General features: G+C 41.0%; 1 protein-coding gene across 1 annotated transcript; it reads left to right on the top strand.

The window, feature by feature from the left end:
- Positions 1–407: 407 nt before the first annotated feature.
- Positions 408–21867, top strand: PCOLCE2 (procollagen C-endopeptidase enhancer 2). Its single transcript, XM_063408455.1, has 9 exons — positions 408–664; positions 1743–1851; positions 9552–9807; positions 10815–10939; positions 14094–14230; positions 15397–15551; positions 18653–18736; positions 19554–19721; positions 21309–21867. The coding sequence occupies exons 1-9, from the start codon at positions 570–572 to the stop codon at positions 21443–21445; spliced, it is 1266 nt and encodes a 421-aa protein (XP_063264525.1). The 5' UTR covers positions 408–569; the 3' UTR covers positions 21446–21867.
- The last annotated feature ends 1367 nt before the right edge of the window (positions 21868–23234 follow it).

The following is a 23234-nucleotide window of genomic DNA, read 5'->3' as shown; positions in this document are numbered from 1 at the left end:
AAGAGTATCCTTCACAGCCCAGAGCGAAAAGGCTACTAAATGGGTCAGGATTACCCACTGGTAAACAAAACGAAGCATTTCAAGTTTACTTTAGAATTTAAATAAAGAAGAAATTTCAAAGCAGCATTACTATTTTTCAAGCTTTGGCGGAGGTGCAGACGATTGCACACTGAGTTCATTCATGGCCAGGACAAACCCCCGCACTGTGCCACCTGAGGACAGCAGCGGGGCGGCGCGGGGGGCTGCGGGCTCAGGCGGGGCCGCGCTGCCCCCGGGCAGCCCCGGGCACCCCCGCAGGCGCCAAGTGCGCGGAGCCGGGGCTGCCCCGGGCCCGGCCCGCAGCCCGCGGGAGGCACCGGGGCGGGGCCGGGCACACCCGGGGCAGCGCCCGCGCCCCACGCCGGGAGAGAGGGCGGCCCTGCCCGAGCCCCTGCCCTGCCCTGGGGGCGGAGGGCCGCGGAAGCCTTTCCCTCCTCCCCCGGCCCCGGCAGCCACAGGAGGAGCAGGAGGCGGTCGGAGTAGCGGCTCCGCGGCCCCAGCCTTGCCCCAGTCTCCGCTGCCGCCCTGAGATGCCGCCCGCCGTCCCGCTGGTGCTGCTGCTGCTGCTGCTGCTGCCGCCTCTGCCGCTGCTGGCGGCGGCGCGTCCCGCCGCCCCCCCGCACAGGTACCGCCCCCCGCCGTCCCCGCACGGGTCCCGCTGTCCCCGCACGGCTCCCGCGCTCCTCTGTCCCCGCACGGGTCCCGCCGTCCCCGCACGGGTCCCGCGCTCCTCTGTCCCCGCACGGGTCCCGCCGTCCCCGCACGGGTCCCGCGCTCCTCTGTCCCCGCACAGGTACCGCACAGCTCGCACAGGTCCCGCCCCCCGCCGTCCCCGCACGGGTACCAGGTCCCGCTGTCCCCGCACGGTCCCGCGCCCCTGCCCCTCCCTTGGTGCCCCGCAGTCGCGTTCCTACCGTGCCTCCGTGGGGTGCGCGGGTGTTTCCGTGCCCGTGACTGCCTCAAGGCAGGAGCATTTCCCACGGGACCCTGCGAGGGCAGCCCGGTGTCTGTAATCTGTAACCTCTCTAGCATAACGGTGTAACAGAGTGAGGCATCCCCGTGTCTAAAGCTGGGCAGGGCGATCTCTCACCCTCGTGTCCTCAGCAGCAGCAGTGGTTCCACACAGGTTTTTCAGAGCTCCCCGCATGTCCAGAGCCGGCACCAGCACCTGAGCGGAGCCCTGAGCACAGCTGGGCCACAGGGCTCCGCATGGTGTGGTTTGTGCTGCTGAGGTACAAAAAAGAGACTTCCTTGATTAAAACACATAAATTCAAAGCATAGAAAGGAATGAGAATTAATTTTTATATCAGTGCTGTTTTAACTACTATTATATGTACTATAAAAAGTCATTGCTAATGACTTTAATAATTATTTTTCCATTATAACAGCAATTTGAAATGATGTGTCACACTGGCACACTGCTGCTCTTAGGAAGTAAAAAAGGAGGGAGGGATAACAGTCTGTGCCTATCCAGAATAAGGCCCAAGTAGTTAATTTTTTCTACACCTAAGTTCACACATTAAATTGCACATTCTATGTCAATAGTGATTTTAAATTTAAATAATTAAAATGTTTCATGGTCATGTATTTAAATAATTAAATGTTTCATGTTAGCAATAGTTTTAAGTATTTAAGCTGTTGAGACAGTTTGTTCCTTTTATACAAAGAATAAATGATATAATTTTTTTTCCAATTATTCTCAGGCCTACATTTACATGTGGAGGAGTTGTATCTGGAGAGTCTGGGTTTATTGGGAGTGAAGGATTTCCTGGTGTCTACCCACCAAACAGCAAATGTACCTGGAAGATCACAGTAAGAACTTTTAATACCACAAAATCAGTGCTGAAGACAATGAACAGCTATTTGTTGTTAAACTGTGTTTTGCATGGGCTAACATATGTGCAATAATGAACTCAGTAACTCGAAGTAGCTCAGCTATCTGGAGCTTTTTAGGGTTGGTGTAATATGATAATAGCAGCTGAAACAGAACTGGCCTTGCCTCATGTCAGAAGCAAGTTTTCATTGACTTCCCTGATGCACCTCTAATTGTTTTGAATTAACCCACTTACAAGCAAACATCTCTCCTTCTGTCACTGTGGAAAGCAATAGTGAGTTCTATCAAAGAAAAGATTTGAGGTGGCAATTATGAAAAGCAAAATTTCTTGGCAAGAAGACATACAAAAAGTTTCAATCAAACCCAAAAAATTCAGGCAGGTTTGCTTGAAGTGTGCTGCTAGCAGTGTTCTGCCAGCCAGGACATCTGGAGTCTGTCATAGGCTGACAGCAGTAGGGAAGTGTTGTTACGTTTATAAATGACTATGTGAAATGGAACCATGTGGTACAATTGATATTTTGATGCTGAAATGACACTGTAGGGCAGAGATATCATATTCATGGACAACAGATTCCATGAAACAACTAGGACTCCTGGATGTCATTATCCACAGACTCAGAGAAGGGGATGTGAGTGAATGATTACTTCTCCTCACATCTGCACTAATTAAACCCTCTGAAACTGCCCCCCAAATTTCCTCTCTTTTTTAGGCATGGTTCACCAAGAGCTCTTCTGACATTTGGGCCTACAGAAATAATAAGGCGGCATAGAAAAATAAGTTATTCTGTGTGTTGACAGGATCACTAAAGACAACGTCAGCTGAAAGACTCTATCACAGGCTAGGTGTTGGCAGGAGAGTAGGAGTTCACAGGATGTTGTTGTCTGGTTCGGGTGGCAGTAGAACAACGACGCTGACTCTTTATTCTCAGACAGCAAAGAGCCAGACTTTATTTTACATTGTCTTTTATATAGACAAATTCAAACAAGAAATAATTGGACACTCAGAACAACACCCTTTGACTGTTTTTCCAAGTAAATAACAAGTTAGAAAAACACCACCTGCTAACGGTCTTTCACCTTCCAAGGATTGTTTTGGATTCCTCCTCACACTTTCCCAGGCCACTGTGAGAAAGCTGTGTGGCTTAATTTCACACAGCCTTGGCTGTTGCCTGATTTCTGTCTCTGATCAGGTTTTCAGCATCCATAACAGGATAATTGTTTCCTGCTACTACAGAGATGCTGACGCAAAGCAGGAGACATTGATCTGTTTACACTGTTCAGTTTAGAACAACTCTCGTACCAAATGAGTGATGTGATTTTAATCGTTTAATCTGAAAGATCCCAGTGAAGCTGCAGAGTTGCTTTCTGCACCTTTCTGTTGTGTTATTATTGGGGCCTAGTTAGAGTTACCTTTGATCTGTCTGACCTCATCCAGAAGAGGATGTCAAACACAGTGTATGCCCATAAACTTCTTTCCTTGCCATTGGGCTGAGGTGACAGCAATCAGCATGGTCCACCTTGCAATCTGAAGAGCAGATGCAAATTGCATTTGGAATCATACATACATGCCTTAAATAAAAGAGAAAAAACACAAAGTTAGTTTTACAATATAACTTGGTATTAGATGTTCAAAATTGAATCTGGAGGGAAATAATAATTTTGCTTATAAGAGCATGAAGTTTTTACCATGAAAAACTTAGATAACAAATGGAGGCAGCACTAAAGAAGCAATTACTGAATCATACCATGTATCTGCCCTTCATATACAGGAGGTAGAGGGAGAACAAATTATTTTACTTAGAAAGTCCCTACAGAGTGGTTTCATTGCAGACTTTATGTGGCTGTTGCTAATGAGATGCCAGCATCCAGGTGAGCCTGGGCATGGTGAGAAGCTTTACTAGAAAGCTGTAGCAGAGCTGTGTCTGCACTTGAGCTTTCCTGACAATGGGAGGAACTCGATGGCTTCTATCATTTCATGATCATCCTGACTCCCAGATTTCTGCTTGCTGCCATTTGACTGCCTCCTGCTTGTCCTCTGTAGTTTGCCCAAAGCCAGAGAAAGGCTGCACAGCTGGAACAGTCCAGGCTTGCTTCTGCCCTCACCCAAGTTAACCCCTGTTGTATTAAACAATAATGTTCACTAAGCCAAGCTGATTTCTTTTCCCCCATCAACTGTAGAACACTCTGTGTCTTTTGGGTGTGCAGGAAGGATGTAGAGAAGGCAAGGACTAATAAACTTGCAAGACTAAGCCTGTATTCTCTTTAAAAAGACCATGGTTTACCAAACTGCAGCACAGTGGTACTCTCAAGGGTCTGGTTAGCCTGAATTTAAACAACAAAATCCTTTCACCAAATATTGCTGAGGCTCAGAATAGCTTGCAATAGCACCCAAGTAAGAAAGCCAGTTACACTGCCATGAAGAAATACTCTGTAGTTACTGTTAGTCTTCCTCATTTAGCATCTGGTCTTAGAAAGTGATTAAGACATTTGCCTGTCCGTTTTAGCCAAGGGCTGTGAACACTTTCCTGAAAACACTCTGCTAATGCAGGATCTGACAAGTCTGCAAGACTGGAAGAGATGTTGATTCCTTTTGTGTCTGGGTCATGAAGCTGTTGTTTTCTCAACTACAGGATCTCATCATCTGTACTAGAAATGCAGTGGGGGGCAGAATGAGAGCTAATTTGTTCTTTAGAGGAAAATAGGTTTAGAAACATTACAGGTAATACAGATAAAGCAATGTAGCATTCAGGTATAATCTGAAAGCTTTCCAACTAGTTTGCTAAAGCTGGAAGAATCTCTCTAACTCAATTATGGTTCTGTTATTTCAAGAGACTGGGACTTTTAGAGCTGGCTAAAGAAAACAGCTTCTCTATTCTAAGAGCTCTAAGAAGTGTTCAGCACATGCTTGTGGTTCTATTACAACCTTGGCAGACTACCCAGCAGCTTTTCGCTGGCTTTGCTGGGAAGTCATTTGTAGAGCTATTTCCTTTCCTATACTAATGTGTATAGCTTTATCTAAAATATGTCATATACACTTACTTTTAATACTCTGTAATCCTTCTTGGCCATCACCTCACATAAATGTGTCACATAGTCCGAGAATCTGGACTGCTGTCCTGTGCTCTTCTGGCAGACTGCTTAGTTCCCATAAAACTGCAACAACTTTATGTGCAATAATACTTACTGTCAGAGTTATGTAACGTAATGTTTTTATAGGTTCAGGAGCTGCATTCCAGCAGGTTTGCTGACAGTAAGCAAAGTTTGAAAAATTTACTTATCAGGGCAGTTGGGAATCTGCCCTGAGAGAACAGAATATTTAAAATAATTTTTTCTATGTTTTAAGCATTCATTTCCCTATGTCATTGTAAAACTGCCCTTCCAGTAGAAAATAGGTCTTTACACATTGGCTGTATTGCCAGAAAAGAAAGAGGTGAACAGAATCTAATGTCCTTGTCAGGAAGAGCAAGTTAATTCAAATTTTTAAAATTGGAGATAGAGAACAAGCAACTAGGCAGAAATCATGGTTCTTCCTGGGATGTAACCCCAAATAACTTCCACATTCAGTCTCAGTAGAGAGAAATATTACATTTGGCTTGCAGGTAGCTGATGTATTTCTCAACTCTACCTGGGACTGCTATAGCAAAACATACAATAAGCATCTTTGTATTAAACATATATCAAAATATATTCACCCCAATATAGGTCTAAAAGTTAGGCAAAATATATTTATGAAAGTTAGCAATTAATGGAATTCCTCCCCCAGAAAGATTATCTTCAAAGTAAATAGTCTAAACCACGTAATTTAGATGAAGAGGGCTTTGTATTCTGTCAGAACAACAGCAGTAAAACAGTTTCACTGCTTTAAAGGTAACTGAACTTTGGTTTTGGTTATCATTCATTGCAGATATTTCACTTAATCAATAATCAATCTCAGGACCTTATTTTGTGGTGTATTGTATATATGGAATAATCATGCCCTTATGAAGAGGTTAGTGATCTACACAGGTGACTTTAGGGAATTATCCTCTACAAAAATTCCCTCTCAAAATTTCCTTAGCCTTCCATAGGAGTAAGGGATCCTTACCATTAGTTTAGCGTCATAGTTTTTGAACCTAAAGAAGCTCATAGAGTTAAAATAAGAAGGGAAGCAGAGAGTGAGTATGGGTTGGTTGCCCTCTTTGTGACAAGGAGAGGCAGAGGATGAAGTGCCTCTGTTGTTGAACGATACCAGCTGGATGGATAAAACAAAAATAAGGCACACCCTGCAGAGGAAGCATCACATCATTCTTCCTTTGACTCCTCCCTCCTTTTTTTTTTTCTTTTCTTTTAAGAGCTGAATTCCTTCCAGTTCTTCCTCTGAGGTATCCCATCTTCTTACTGCATCAGGCTCAGATGTGGCTCAAAGTAAACAATACTGAGTCATGTTGGTCTGTGCTTGCTCCCCTGTGTTTCGCATGGAACAATATTTTAAATGTCCTGGGATAATCATTGGCAGTTTTTAGCACATTAGTTCTCAACATTTAAAGAAGCGAAATGGTAGAAATCAAAGGAAAGTACAGTTTTGTAAAGATTCCTGTGTTTGGCACAAGATTTCTTGGGAGTAGCTGCAAGCTGGAACAGCTGCTGCCAGAAAGTGGAACCACCATCGTCTGCACTTCTGATTGTCATCTAGTCAGAGCACAAAATGCTAAAGGGATTTAACATAATGGAACAAATTTGTTATTTTTGTGAAGGACAAATATTTTAATAAGCAAGTATATTTTTAAAATAAAAGTAATAGAAGTAAGTAGTGACTGTAATTAAGGGCCTGCCACATTTCTCTACATGACTTACCTCCCAAATTCAGCTAAACACAAGCAAGGATTATTCTGATAACAAAAACCTGCAGCAGGCTCCTTGTTAAACCTTCATGACCACATGGCTGTGTTTTTCCAACATGTTTTTTTACAGACTGTCATGAAACAGAAGTCAGTACATCTATGGGGAACAGTCTTGACCAAGTTCAAATAGACTAAACTGACAGAAGCAGAGAATAAAAGCTACAATGAAATATAATTAGAAAGTGTAATGTTGTATAGTGTAGTATAGCCAGTGGTAGAGAGGGGAGAAGGAAGCAGAAGACTGCACAGAATGATACTATGAACCAGAAAATGTAGGACTTGAGTGGAGGGCTGGCTGCAGTTTGGGGTTTGGCAGCTTGGCCAGCTCCTCTCATCCTGCTCTGGGCCCTGTGTCCTGTCTGGTTCCCTCTGTCGAGGGGCAGCACAGGGCAGGGAATGTCCAGGGGCAGGAGGGAGAGCCTCGGGGCTGCTGTGAGTGGAGCAGGGCTGGGCCGGGCGCTCCTGGAACAAAGCTGTCAGTGAGCACCACCAGCATCACTGCGGGGTAAGCACTTGGCTAAATCTGAATGCAAGTTTACAAGGACAGCAAAAAGACCTTTACTTACCCCAGGACCAGCCACCTCTCACATTTCCACTTCCTTCTTCAAACTCTGGGAGAGAGCAGGTATATTCAAAGAAGCAATTCAGGCTGAGAAAGTTGGGAAAAATCTCGTAAGGACTGATAAAACTGTTTGATCTAATATGCTAGAGCAACGTCTGTTCAGCTTTCAAAAACAGGGGAAGGAAAAGGGGAAATACCTTTAAAGATGGGCAAGTTTTAGCCAAAGCTACAAGACACGGTTGTGGAATATGCTGGACAAACTTAACTGTAAGCATGATATTCTATTTTAAAATATTATAACCTTTAAAGGTCACCCCATTTGTGTCCTGTCATACCAGTTGTACAAACTTATGAAAATGACTGTTCCACCCCAAAGAGCACATGCAATTTTACAGACATACTTCTGGAAAAAATGCTTCTAACTGCCCAAGTTTGACTTTATCTAACTAATTTTACTGTCTGCATTTCTGAACTGACTTGTCCAGTGACACAGAGTCTGCAGTATAAACATAAATAATATTCAGGTCTTTGGCAGGAATACCAAATTCATTTTAGCTCATTTTCTGTTAAAATGACCACACCTTAATGCTCCTTAGTGATTCAGACCAGAAGACAAGTGAATGCAATAAGAGATTTAGATATGAGAGCAGTAATTCAAGGAATAAATTCAAGGGTAGGTGGTTTTTTAGCAGTAGCAGTAGCAGTGATATGTATCAGCACAGGGGCCCTGAATGCATTTTTGAGAGAACTTAGAACTTAAAAGAAAAATTCTCTGAAACCAGCAGCAAGAACTGTCGTGGAGCTGGTCAGGCAGTGGGAACAGCTGAAGGAGAAGTCTGTCCTGCCGCAGGATCAGTATCAGCACTGGACATAAGAGCAGCCACACGAGTGAGTCATCTGAACACAGCTACAGCACATTTTTCAGTACATCTGGAGCTGCTGCCTCTATCAGTATCTTCTGTGGGTTAAAGCACTCGCTTCCATTTATAGCACTTCCATCTATACTTGACAAGCAGATTTTAACTGTTGAGACTCAATGTTAAACAGTTTGACAATTTCATATAGGAACAGTTTTGTTTTAGTTTATTTCAAAACAGTGTTTTAAAATGAGTCACTGTTAAGGAATGAAAAAAATTCATGAACTTTTAAATAACGTGGCTTAAATATGAACTTAATGCAGATATATTAAGTGTGTGTTTAAAGCAGAAAATTATAGTAGTGTCTCAGTAAAGCAGAACAGCTGCAATTATTTTAATAGCTAACCACTCTACCATGATATGGATTGAATGCAGATAATTACACTTGCCTGTCTAAGGTCTCTCTATACTTTAAAATACCGTTTCCCTTCTTCAGATGTTACATAGCATTAAGTGCTTTATTAGAACAGTTTTCACTTCTCAGCATGCTGCTTTTTCTCTTAAAAGCTTGTAACTGTATCCCAGGAAATATTCTCCTCCATGTAAAATATTATGTTGTCTTAATTTACATCCTTCTCCGTGCTCTTGTCTCTTTTGCAATGTCCACAGATGCAGACATGTAAGAAGATTTGCCCTGTCTTATGTTTCCTCAGATATTTCAGAAAACAAAACTCTCTTCTATACTGAGGACATCCACTAATGGTTCTTTTGAATTCTCTTTATAGTTTTACATTGTCTTTCCAAATGCAATTCTTTCACTGCCCCCACTCCAGTAACTAAATATTAGGGTTGTACAGTGTTAGCCATAAAGTTTCCAATTTTATTTATAAATGTGAGATGTATGTCAGTAAATTTTAAAAAAATCCTTCAAACTATGAAACTTGGTAATGCAAATCAGAAAGAGAGGCCATTTGTTTAAAATGGTAAATTGTTTGTTCCATTTTTTTTCATATTCCTCTCACCCTCCTCACCTCACTTGGTGACAAGGAGGATTCTATACAGGGAGGTGCATGGCTGATTCTATACTTCCAGCAGAAAATAAGAGAAACACACCAAGCTGAACTGGTTTATAATTAACTGCATGAGCCTCACTAGAGGATACTCTGGATCAGAAAGAAGATAATGGCAAGGGATGGGCAGAGCTTTGCATTTAGGATTAGTGCAAGTTACTTTAAAAACTGCTTTGCCTGGAATATATTTGACAAAAGAGCTCATCTGACAGAAGTGAAGGGTATGAAAACAGTCATGCACACAGTGGGATGCAGTAGGTATGTGGTGACACTTCCAGATTCTCTCTCCCTCCCTCCCCCTCTTTGCAGGTCCCAGAGGGAAAGGTGGTGGTTCTTTCTTTCCGCTATTTGGACCTGGAGAGCGACAGCCTGTGCCGGTACGATTTTGTGGACATCTACAGCGGCCACGCCAGCGGGCAGCGCATCGGCAGGTTCTGTGGCACTGTCAAACCAGGGGCCCTCGTGTCCAGCAGCAATAAAATGCTGGTGCAGATGACCTCAGATGCTAACACTGCTGGGAGTGGATTCATTGCAAAGTTTTCTGCAGCAGAACCACATGAAAGAGGTAATTACCCATTACTTACGTGCTGAAGACAAATATAACACAGCTCTATCCAGAGCCACATTAATGCTTAAAAAGATGTGGTCCCAGAGATATTAAGGATTGTGCTATTCAACATATTTATTAATTACCTTGTTTAGCAAATAGCGAAGTGTAGCTGTTTAGCCATCTTCATCAAGTAGTAAAGAGAAAGGCTGACAAGTGTAAGAGCAGTGGAAGAAGTGTACCTAGTAGTAGACTGGTAATAGCTAGTCATTAAAAGGGCAGATGAAATTCAACAGGTAAATGTTATAAAGAAGGGGAAGTCACCCTAACTTGGTGTACACTACAGCAGGTTCTGAATTGACTCTTACTGTTTTGGAATGAGATGTTTGGTTTAAAATACATAATGTATGAAGATAGTTGAGCAGTAGTTGAGTATCACTCCAGTGCTTAGTAGGTATCAGAAAAGGAACAGAAACTTAACAATTTTTAGAACAGAAAATATGAGTAAAAAAAAATTAGTAACTTATCAGGCCTTCCAGTTGTAACCTTGTATTGATAGCTTCTTGAAATGTATATTAAAACACAGTGATTGAGAACTGAGAAACTAAATGAGAATTCTTTGAATTTACAGTTAATTTTACAAGAAGGTTCACAGTAATATTGTAAATAAGGATTTCATACCTGATGGAGTTTTTAGTTTGGAACTGAGGGCAGGAGATACGGAAGCAGAAGCCCCTCTCCATGGAGAGCGCTCCCCAGGCTGCAGTTCCTTGGGGGGTGCCTGTCAGCCCCACCGCCGTGGGCTGCGGGAGGGCTCCTGCGGTACCCGCGGTTCTCCTCCCCTCCAGCCCCCGTGTTTGCAGGGGTGCTTCTCTCTGCGTGTTCTGTTTTCTTTATGAACTGTGTGTCCCAGAGGTGCCCCCGGCTGAGGCGGAGGCCGCGGCCGGGCCCCTCAGCGCGGCCCTGCGGCACCCGAGGGGCGGCAGCTCCGGCGGCGCTCAGGGCCCGCGCTGCGCTCTCTGCAGGGGACCAGTACTGCGGGGGCCGGCTGGAGAAGCCGTCGGGATCCTTCCACACGCCCAACTGGCCAGAGCGGGACTACCCCGCGGGAGTCACCTGCTCCTGGCACATCGTGGCCCCGAAGAACCAGGTAAGGCGCTGCCATCGCGCTGCTGGCCCAGCTGAGCTCCCAGGGCCTGCAGGGACCCTGCCCGGGACGCTGCAGTGGCACCGCTGGCACAGCTGAGCTCCCAGGGCCTGCAGGGACCCTGCCCGGGACGCTGCAGTGGCACCGCTGGCACAGCTGAGCTCCCAGGGCCTGCAGGGACCCTGCCCGGGACACTGCAGTGGCACCGCTGGCACAGCTGGGCTCCCAGGGCCTGCAGGGACCCTGCCCGGGACACTGCAGTGGCACCGCTGGCACAGCTGAGCTTCCAGTGCCTGCAGGGACCCTGCCCGGACACTGCAGTGGCACAGCGGCTCCAGGGCCAGCGAGCACGGGCACAGCCGCGGTCCCGCGTCCCGCCTGCCTGTGCTGGATCGCCCCGGTCACTCCTGTGCCTCCTCAGAGGGCCGCGCACTGGTACAGTCCCCTAAATGGAACCCATTAAAACGTCTGTGACTGCTGAGGCTTCTAAGCCAGGGAGGGTTTAAAAATTACTTTCTTAGTTCAAAAAATACCATGCAAATTAAGTTAGTGCAGGTGATGGTCTCAGCACCAAACATCATGATGACCAGTGCTGCATTTAAGTCTAAGCATGTGTGAGCATTTTTGGTGTTGCTGCAGTTTCTTACTGAGGTACCCAGGTAGAGCTGATTAAATTTAATAAAAGCAGGTGGTTTTTTATTTCGTATTTTGAAGGCTCCATCGCATAACATGCTTGCCTAATTAGCCAGATGCCACGAGAGCATATGTTACCACTTCATTAGAGCTGAGGAGATGTGACAGCAGAGTGAGGGGGCTCTTGTGCTGTGCATGGCAAACACAAGTGTGCTCCCTGCACTGTAGGGCGGATCTCAATCCTAGCTGCACATTTTGTGGTTGCTGCTGAGCCATCTGTTCTGTATTTTAGAAGGAGGTCTACAACGATCGAATGTTTTGGTTGACAAGCTTGTTTGGTAGGTCGCTTTTCTTGCCTCATCCAGCTTTTAAAATTCATTTACATATAAAGATGACTTTCCTCTTCATCTTCTGCTCATAACTAATCCTTGAAATAAAAAAAGCTGCCCCAAATAAATATATTCTTCTGATCTTTCCTTCTTTTCCATTTACCAAGACAGTTCCTCCCTTGAACTGAAGCAAGATGTCAGCTTAGTCTTTCCTGTAGTCCTTTCTAATCCACGTTCCTTGTTTGCTAGATACAGATCATTTAACAATCCTATAGATAGGCAGTGATTTTAAACCCTTATCTGTAAACTGCAGATTACTTTGGTTCTTTCCAAGTGTCTCTAGATAAGCTAAGAACTTTTTCTAAGCTTGTAGAGAAGATTTGAGAGAGGCTATATCAGCATAAAAATAAGGGCATTATATCCTGTGCCTTTTGATGATTCTATTCCATAAATCTACCTGTTTCCAAATATATATTATTCATGTACTGTAACAGTGGTTTTTGCATGGAAAAAGGCAGAATTTTGACAGTGACAAAAGCCATTTTCCATGAAGTAGTGAATAAGCATCTCTCTTCAAACTGCACAGAAAAAAGCTCCCCAGTCTTCCATTTGCCAGAATTTAGGTGTTGTTGTCTGTATTTCCCTTTCATAAGCACAGGAGCAATAAAACAAGGCACTCTTTGTTTTGTTGCTTCAAATATAAACCAATAATTAATTTATTACAGAAGATGAAGGAGCTTCTCCTGATCATGAAGAGCTTCTACTCTGCCATGAAATACTTACTAGAGCAAAGTACACTTATTGAACAATAGTAAAGTAGATATTATGGCTGCTTTGCCTGGTATGGAAAAATTTAGCCTTTCTATTCCCAGCTGCATTACTTTCTATACCATCTTTTTTTGATCACAAGCATGTTATTCAGATGGGTATTTCCATTTAAAGTGCATTTTTTCATCATGATACTGAGGGTTTTGAAACAAGCCTGTTAGTCATCTCTGAAATCAAGTCCCCCAAGGTTACTCATACTTCACAGGAAACAAAATTATGCCTTAAACATCTTAATAGTGCAAAACTATATCCATGCAAAACTAAGAAATGAGGTGATAACAGGCTATGGTTACTATGAACGTTGAACAAGACAACCTTTACTGTGTCAGTAATCAAATAAAGTACATGCCATGTACTTATTTTTCTTTGTATAGTCTTAGAAAATTTAACACCATCTTTGTTTGAGTCAGATCTTGATAAAGGTTGATCTACAATCAGCACAAATCATTCTTGTCATTCAAGCCTTATTTGTGCTATTTATGGGAAGGTGATTTAAATAGTTGTGCTTCATCTGAAGCAGCAACCTAAATGCATATATAAGCTCTGTTTCCATGCAGCAGTTAGGTTGTGTTTCCCTTCCTTGCCACACATGACTGACAGAGTCATTCTGCAGAACTTCATTTCAGAGTAGTAGATTCTGTTTCTGTTTCCTTGTACATTATTTTCTTTCCTTAAGCAGAAAATTCCATAAATAAAAGTCATTTGAGATAATAGCATAAGTACTGGGAATACAGAACAATACTAATTCACGTTTATGACTTGTAAAGCCTCAACAATTATGGAAATCTGACATGGAAACAGTATTCTTTTAAGTGCTTACTTTCTCTGGGGTTTATTTTTACGCTTTGCTAATTTTCTTTCTATCAATATTTTAATTTCTATTTTTTTAAATTGTGCATCAAGTATACACAGCATTGGCAACCACAGTGATTTAGGGCCTGCTGTTAATGCAGTCAGTGAAATGTCTCATACAAACTTCACCTTTGCTTTTTCTTTAGCGTATCTTGAATGATGCAATGACATTAAAAACTCACTTTCTGTTGCTTACACTTGCTGTAGTTATTTTAAGAGCATTGTAACACCTAACACCTACTAACATCCACTCATAAAAATAACTTAATCAGAAGTTACTTGCATACTTATGAGAAGAAAACATTTTACAGAATATTAGAAGCATATGCTGAACTATTATTATGTTGGAGAGGTCATGTGGATTGAAATACTTTACAATTAAGTAGATTAAGGAATTTTCCTTTATCAAAAGAAATAATAAATAGTACTTCATATGAAGCTGTCACTTACTACAAGAAGTATTAATAAACTCTGCATGTCAAAACCTTAATGAGTTGTTTCCATTTTCCCTTTAGCTAATAGAGTTAAAGTTCGAGAAGTTTGATGTGGAGAGGGACAACTACTGCAGATATGACTACGTTGCAGTGTTTAATGGTGGGGAAATCAATGATGCTAAAAGAATTGGGAAGTACTGTGGGGACAGTCCACCAGCGTAAGTAACTTCCCTTAATTGTCAACTTCACTGCCACTGTGTGTCATTTTGCTAACTGTGCTGTCAAGGCTTCTGAAATATTTTAATTTTGAAATTAAACATGGTGTTTTCTACCTCCAAATGAACAATCTCGTGTCCCACAAGCCTCATTAGAGCCCTGTGTACCACCACCCGTGCTCATCCCAATGCTGCTGATACTGTAATGGTGGCTGAACATTACCACCAAATGTGTGTTTTGGTTATAGATACTGAAGTGCAAGGATCCAGCTGAGCTCTCTCCCCCTTGGCTCATTCCTCACTTTATCTGACTCATTTTCCCCTGGGCCCTTTGTAAAAAGACAGGATACACAGTCTGGGTCTGATTTTCAGGTTTGGCCTTGTAGCCCTGGTGTTCAGGAAGCAGAACAAAGCTCTTGGCAGCTGATCCTCAGTGCCCTCCTGCATCCACAGGCTGTGTCAATACTGCAGCAAGGAAAGGCTGATCTGGGCAACCACCCTGGCAGCTGTAAATCCAGAGTTCCAGTTAACCAGCTGCTTCCTTTGGGTTGTGTCAGCCCCAGCCATCAGAGTAAACTGATTTTGGATAGTCTGCCAAAAAAAATGGGAAACAATGACAAGTTTGTACTTCAAAGACCTCATTAAGTGTTTTGAAGAAGTCCTTGGTCATCAACATCCAATCATTGACAAAAAGTGAGCCCCCAGAAATAATAACCCAAAACCTTTTATTTTTTGGTGGGCTTGTTGAAGAGTTGCAGAATGCAATACTTAATGAATTTTCACAGCCCTTCTAATTGTGCAGTATCTTTTTCATTAAACAAACCCAAATTTTAAAAAAACCCCGTTTACTTACTTCCCCTGTGTACTGAGAATTTCTTCAATGTATTTTCCCACTTTCCTAATCTGACCAATTTCATGGAAGTGAAGTCTGCAATGAAGTCACACAGAAGAATTTAACAATACTCATATTGGCATAAACTTCAGGAATCAGAGTTTTAGGTGATTAATGGAAATTATTTTCATCCTCAAAACACCAGTGTGACATGCCAGCAAAGAAGGATGTTTTTCAGTACTAGTCTGAAGTGGTCTTTTTTAAAGAATGTTATTAATGCTTTTTGGCTTTGACATGCAAAAGAATGGATATATTTTATTCTGGTTTTCTATTTTAGGCCTATTCTGTCTGAGAAAAATGAGTTGCTCGTTCAGTTTTTATCTGATTTAAGCTTAACAGCTGATGGTTTTATTGGCCATTATAAATTTAGACCAAAAAAGTTACCCACAACTACAGCTCTGCCTACAACCACAACATTACCTGCTACCTCAAGTAAGTCTTACTGGCTTTATTTTATTTCCTATAAAAATTAATTATTCAAGGACAAGGAGGGAGTTACAGAAATGCAAAATAGAAATTATATTAAAAATTCAAGATTTATGGTGTGTTAGTATTTTAAATGTTGAAGGAATTAACTAAAATTTATATTCTTCAGGGAGTACCAGAATATACTCAAGGGGGAGTCCACTTCACATTATTAATGGAAATCTATCCAGGCAAGAGTTCAGAGTAAAAGTAACTTACTCCACCTGAGAGAATTTTCCTGTCTCTTCTCAATTTTGGACAGTTAACTAGCACATTCCATAGAAGAATGGATAAGCTAAATTCTTTTGAATAAAAGGTTCCAAATATTTTGAGAAATAGTTTTATTTAAAGGAACTCTTTCTTCTATACAAGTTGATATGTAAAAATCTTAGTGTATTTTTCTTCATATACTTACTAAGATCAAGCAAAATTGGTATGGAAGCCTCCTGAGCCCTCTTCAGATCCTGTCAACACCCTGTCAATATGACACTCCCCTAGAATAATTTTTATTTGAAAATATTCAGGGATTGGAACTTACAGAGAAATGTGTCTCACTAAAAATAAGTCTCCTTTTATATTTAAGGCTAGACAGCATATATGAAAGATCAGAGCTGGATTTCTCTGAAGGTATTGCCAAAAATACCTCATTACTGAGATACTGAAGGAATAAATTCTTAGAATTTCTATAACCTGAATGTGAGGCATTTCAGATACAATTATAGCAGAAGACCAAATTATTTATGATGTTTTTGCAAGACATAACCTGATTTGTACTTAAAACACATCAAAAATCAGGGCAGCAATGGCTTTGTTGGCAGGAAACCAAGAAGCTGTGGTGCTTTAATACTGCTAATAAGGTATTTAAAACAGATGAAAATAAACATTAAAAAAATGAAATCATAGTGACTTGTAAATCATTCTGATGTGACTCTAACAATGAATAATTCAGCTCTTCTTCACTCTAAAGCACTTGTTAACTACGTTGGTCACAAGACACTTGGTCACAAGTAACCCAGGCTGTCAGTAACCCTGTTCAGGGTTTGCACAGCCAAGGGAGGTGAACTTTACTAATGTACTCCAAATCAATTTTCATGACAGCATCAGTGTTAGAAAATAAAAACAAGCTGATTCATCTGAGAGAGGACAGCAGAGGCAGAGTGTTCAAAAGGACTTGTCAGGCAGGCAGAAATAAGAAGTCCTTTCAAGGTGTCATCAGTTTTGCACAGTGTAGGCATTTCTGATCTTCAAAACAAACCAAAGCAAACCAAACCTCAGTGACATGTTCACTTACATTTCTGAGCAATCATTTGCATTCACAAGTGTCCAGTTCAGACTCATCATCTTGCAAATCAGACCTGTTTAAACTTGCACAGAACTCCATGAATAAAATATTAAACTTTAGTAGGCTCTTTTAAGAATTACGTCAGTCTATATGTAACATAAAAATATTAGTACTTGCAGGAAAAAATAAATGCTATAAATACATTTGTAAAAGTAATGAAGATTAATCCAGTACCTGTGGTGAGGTATTTGACTTCCTTAGATCATTGGATAAAGTCAAGCATTTTCCTCTCTGTGTGCCTACGTGTAAAGTAGCAGGCAACTAAACATCTATTTCAGTTCTTCTCCAGTTCATGTTTTGCTAAAGTACCTTACAAACAATAGACAGCCTCTGCTGACAAGTCATAGCAAAGTTGGTCACCAAACAACAGTTATTAAACTGCAAAAAAAGAAAGAAAAATGTGCCCTAAAAGGACCAGACAAGAATATTTTGTAATGCATAATCCCAGTTTTAAATTTAGAAAAGAGACACTAACTTAAAAGACTGAAGGAACATTAAATTCTTAAATTTTGGTGTGCTGTGTGTAGCATTGAGATAGGAAGCACTTGCCAGACCTGTACCATTGACACAGTAACTTGTTCTTTAAAACACTTTTCCTTGGGGGAGGCATTTAACTTTCTAAAAACTCAAATAGCAAGAAGACTGGAGAAAAAAAGAAGCAAACCAGCCCAAAATAAATAAAAAACTATGAAGCCCAACCTTTAAACTTTGGATTTGAAAGCAGCGCAGATCTTCTAACAGTCACAGACATTGCACTAAAGACAAAGTAATTTCAATATCATTTAGCTCATTCTTAGAAACTTGGGAAAATATTCAATTAAAAAGAAGTACAAGTATAAAAGTATAAATTACTGATTGAAAGTTAACAGTTATTTTTTCAAAAACTATAGGAATAATGCAAAATGCTCCATTTTAAAGTTAAAACCTGCAAAGGTACTTGTCATAACTAATTTAGTTTTTCTTGGAAATGAAGGCTATGTAGGGATCTGTGGGGTTTTTTTTAAATCTGTCAATGTCACCAATGTTTCCAATATCTATGTCACTGACTACTTCCAAACAAATTTGCAAAGGACATAAAAACCTTAAAAGTACTGCATCCCAACATGTTACATGGAATGATGTACAAAGACTATGAACATCCACCCAAGCAGGAGAAAGATGCCAAGTGTATTCAGTTGTTTATAAACAAAGCATTCAATTTCAGAAATGTCAATCCCTAATGTTAAATACACACTTCAAACATTGTGTTTCAAAATGTCATGAAGAAAAACTATGCAACACTACCTGACATGAAGCTATGTGAAAAATTTGTGAAAAAGAGGTCAGGAATTTGAACTCTGATCCCTTTCATCACAGTGCAGTAATTTCCAATAAAAGGCCACCCCTCCCTGGGAAATGTGACTGTAACATCATGTTGTGTACTTCAGGTGCTCTGCTAGGGCTGTGTGGCAGCAGCAGGGACAGATTTCAGATGCCACCCAAATCTTGGGTACCACCCCATCCTCTCAGGCCACTAGAACAGGCACAGCTGAGACACCTGAGAAGATGACTGGAGTTGACAGCAGAGAAAAGGAATATTGGTACTGTGGTGCTCATCCCCTGAAATGCCAGGTCTAGTTCATGCATCAGGATTATTCAGCTTTCTTGTCTTTTTTTGAACATAGTGCTTTTCATGTGTATCAAATGCTTCATTTCAATTTCAATTTATGTTTTGCTCTTCAAAAAGCTGTGAAACCTACAGTTGCTCTGTGCCAGCAGAAGTGTAAAAGGAGTGGGACTTTGGAAAGCAATTATTGTTCAAGCAACTTTGGTAAGGAAGCAAAGTTTCTTTCTAATTATTCATTTTCTACTGTGTTTTTAGACTCAAGGAAATTTTCCCAGATGCAGTTCTGAGTTCATTAATCTATAGGCTAATATTTTTACATCACCTTATGTATGTATCTGACATTAGTATCTGTTTCACTCAGTGCATTCTTGGAGATATTCTGAAATAGGCACTGCTCAGATATCTGAGACAAATAAACCTTCTCAGTGTGAGAAGCAAATGACAACGTAAGACAACCCCAGGATTCATCAAGGCAGTTACTGTACTGTCATCTCCATTTTCTGTAAGCAACCAATACATGTTATGCTGTCCCTGTGACTGTTTCACAGTATGGTGTGTACACTTCCAAAATGCTTTGAAAAGAAATCAGAAGGGATGGGAGCCTGCAAGCACTGCTTCCTGTACACAGACAGAAATCAGTCAGGAAAAACTGTGTCTGCCATGTATTAGCACGGCCTTGTCACTGCTGATCTGCTCAGTTGTCAGGGTATTTTCCCATGTTAATACTGAAATCTTTTTTGAAAATGACTCATTAAAAGTCAAATTGTACTGTTTAATTGAAATCACAGAACTGGGCTTGCACGAGACTGACACATTGTAGAACAATTTCATATTTGGTGCCACCAAAATTTGACAGTAGTGAGTTTATTAGCAGTGATACTCATATTTTTAGTAAGTGTTCCCAGTACTGTTTGTTTCCTCATTAGGGACTAATGTACTTATTAAGTTTTTATGATGCCTCAAAATTTATGTCTAAAAATAATAAAAATGTACCAAATATATCAAATGCTTTTTTTTCTAGTAATAACTGGAACTGTAATGACAGCAGTAACGCGGGCTGGCAGCCTACATGCAACAATATCCATCATTAATGTATATAAGGAGGGAAATTTAGCAATCCAACAAGCTGGCAAGAACATGAGTGCCAAGATTCTTGTTGTGTGTAAGCAGTGTCCTCTCATCAGGAGAGGTAAGTACACAGGAATAACTGCTTTGTGTGTTTATAAAAGATAACAGTTATAAAAACTACTTGAAATATGGCCACAAAAATCAGTACAATTACCGTGGTTGTTTTTCTATAATCAGCAGTTAGTATTACAGTCAATTTCAAATAACCAGTAACCCAGGGGTTTATTGCATTGTTCTGTTTTACTGGAAAAGGATTGGGCTCACATATGTCACAGGAGTTTGAAAACCTTTTTTCTTTAAAAGCCACATGATGCAATATAAAATCTGATTTGGGTCTCTCAGATGAAGCTGAGATAGATTTTGTGTTTACATGTATGAATTTTGGAGCTAGTTTTTATACACAATTGTTTGGAAGGGAAAGACAACAGCCTGCCAAACCTAGAAGAGCAGTATCTCAGGAAATGGCAGAAACCAACAAGTTCCACTGTTGTGCATCTCCTGAATGTATTTACAGCTTTACAGAAATACTCATAGTATTAAGCCCACTTTATATCTACAAACAGCCAGTACTGCTAAAAGCTACCTTAAATAATATACAGAGATCAACCAACATAAATCCCAGTTAATTGTGGTAAAGGTGTTAAAAGAAATACTGAGAGTATTTCCTATTGAAGTAACTAAGTAAAAAATAAAACTGTTGTTGGCTCTGCCTCGTAAGTAAACAGGTAGAACATGAGAACATAAACAGAGCCATAGCAGGAAACAGTAAAAATAATTTAATAAGCATCAAAAAAACCCCTGGTATCATTCCAGATACTACCAGTGCTTAAGCATATTAACTCAAAGTGGGCAGTAACAAAGTGAAAAATTATGATCAGAGATTAGCTTTTGCCTTTAGTTATCTGAAAACTACATATTGGGAGACGTAATAATGTTCTTGGTTGAACAAACTGTCTTCTTTTAGGCAGACTTCTGGCTCCAAACCACACACTTCTGTTTCTCATCCTAAATCTCAATGAATTATTTAAGAGCCATTACTTAATAGCTGAACTTTTCTGTTTATATCCCTGTGATACCACCCCAAGACCTTGCAAATGCCCAACCCTTCTAAGGCATAAAAATCACAGATCCAATTGAATTGTCCAATGCCAGGCCTTACCACTCATTAAGCCCAAGTTGCCTGAATGCTTTTGTATATATCTGAAAAATATTTATGTCTCTGGGGAGGGAAAAGGGAATGAAAGGATTTAAGTGTGTTATCGCTTAAGGGCATTACCCTACAAGCTGAGAAGATGTGAAAATATGCAAACTAATTGAAACTTACTCCACCCTGGGTGACAATGGTTAGGTTATCCAGTGCTGATAGGCACTCCTGGTGCCTCTCACCTGACAGTCTACATTTAAAGACTATCCCCTGTATATTTCATTATGTAGTAGGCACTTAGCTGTGTATCTGCTTGATTTTTACATAACTGCAGTTTGTGGTGCAACAAGCATGGCAAAGATGGGTAAGTGTTGCAGGTAGGAAGGAAAAATGTTGGAAGGCGTTGGTAACAAACAGTGAAATGAAAGAAACCACAGGTAAAGAACTATACTGACCAAGGATGTCCCAGGTTTCTGTCTTGTAATGTCATTCTCTGCTTTCCAGGTTTAAACTACATCATCATGGGCCAGGTAGAAGAAGATGGTAGAGGCAAAGTCTTTCCCAACAGCTTCGTTATGAGTTTTAAGACTAAGAACTCAAAGATCCTAAATGCCTTGAAAAACAAAACATGTCAAAATTGAACTCTGCAGCTGTGTTCTATCACCTGTCTTGAAAATCATTTTAATTTAGCATAAGCCATGGAAATGCAACTGACTGCCAACAGTACAGCCACGCTGCCCCTTCCTTCCCTCCTGTCCACATAAGCACACCTGGCACAGAGTGAAATCCATTGCACGTGCAAGATACAAACAGACCCTCCCAAGGCTGAAAGCTGAAGATGTGCAGCCATCTGATCTCAAACATACAAATTGCAATTACTTGGAAGATGGTAATTTATAACTGTCCAGTTTTTTTAAGGAGTTTTGTACGTAAAATAAGAATTCTAAGTGCAATATTTATAGCAACTGACTTTTAACTTAGCTTTTTTCTCTAAAGTTGTTTTATTACATGGACTTCTGCATTATTATCAGTGCTTAATAAAATATTTCAAGATTAAATCATACACCAACTAGTTATTCATTATTTATAAAGTGGGGCAGCTAAATACAGAAACTGTTTGTTGATGATTTACATGCTTTTGATGGTTTGGGCCTTGCACATTGTAACTGACACCACACTTCCTTGCAGATTAAGGGTCTGATTTTCCTTACATGGAAGTCAGTGAATCATTGATCTGAACAGGAACTTTTCAGAGAACTAGACAGCTGTAAAGCAGCAGCACTGATGGTTATCTACTTAGGAAATGTCATTATTAGGTTCTGTAAGGTAATAAGGTAGAAGAAGGCAGGAATTAATTTAGTGGTGGTAAGGTGCATATAGAATCTAAGATCCCTTTAAGTATTTTTTTTTCGTTGTATATAAATATCAGACCAGAGTTCTTTGGATAATCTGTGACCACGGGCAGGAAACAACTGAAAAGCACATTCCCTGCTGGAAGTACCCATTGCTTACCCCAGCAGGGGAATGCAGACTGCCATCTCTTCAGTGATGGATTCTCACATGCAGTGCCACGAGGCACTGGCACAGCTGGGCAGCACAGCAGCCTCTCTGCAAAGACTCCGTGGGCAGCTGGGCTGGGGACAGAGGGATCAGAGGGGCACAGAGGTACAAAGAGGCTGTGCTGGCAGCTCACATCCAGCAGCTCAGTGCTGCAGCCACACTTCAGAGACTGCACTGCCTGACTGACCAAACCGAGCAGCACTTCTCTGTGCAACCAACGTTTCCTTGCAAAGCACATGTAGTTTTGAAATTTTAAAACTTAAATCGGAATTAATTTTTCCAGCATTAATTCCTGTGCAGACTAAGGGATTTGATGCACAGTGCTCACTGCATTTCTTGGCAGCAGCCTGGGGAAAAGCAATGTGGAAATCATGCTCGGAGCTGTCTTGAACTACAACGATCTATTTTTATTTATGATGACATGCCCATCTGTCATGCAGCTTGTTTCAGTGAGGCAAGAAAGGTCTGGCAGCTTACTCATCGTCTGCCAAATGGAAGGTAGGAGAGCTGCTGCCTGCTCTTCTCAACACTCCCTTTACACCAGCTCCTTTCCCACATCAGTGCACTGCTAGCAGTAGGCCTGAAACAGGGACAGAGGAACACCGAGCAGTGCCAGTTTTCTCAAGCAAGACTTGGTTACAAAGCACAGGTAAAAACTGTTAAAAGATTTTAAACCCAGTTTGTAGTTTGTAAATTTCAAACGTTTGAAATCCAACTTGCAGCCAAGCAGAATCAAAATTATCTAATCACGACTTCTGAAATAATTTCTACAGAAATAACAAGACCATAGTTCAGCAAGAGCATAATGTAAGCTGACTTTCAGTATCATTGATTTTGACATTTCTGCTCCAAATGAAGGCATGAAAATTT

The sequence above is a fragment of the Prinia subflava genome, chromosome 11 (genome assembly GCF_021018805.1).
Source record: "Prinia subflava isolate CZ2003 ecotype Zambia chromosome 11, Cam_Psub_1.2, whole genome shotgun sequence".
Lineage (NCBI taxonomy): Eukaryota > Metazoa > Chordata > Aves > Passeriformes > Cisticolidae > Prinia > Prinia subflava.
This window is presented reverse-complemented; position numbering and strand designations above follow the sequence as displayed.

Excerpts from the sequence above, each read along its gene's own strand:
- PCOLCE2 (XM_063408455.1), top strand. The coding sequence starts at position 570 with ATGCCGCCCGCCGTCCCGCTGGTGCTGCTGCTGCTGCTGCTGCTGCCG. Across the intron at positions 1,852-9,551 it reads AATGTACCTGGAAGATCACA|GTCCCAGAGGGAAAGGTGGT; the intron begins GTAAGAACTTTT and ends CCCTCTTTGCAG. Across the intron at positions 10,940-14,093 it reads TCGTGGCCCCGAAGAACCAG|CTAATAGAGTTAAAGTTCGA; the intron begins GTAAGGCGCTGC and ends TTTTCCCTTTAG.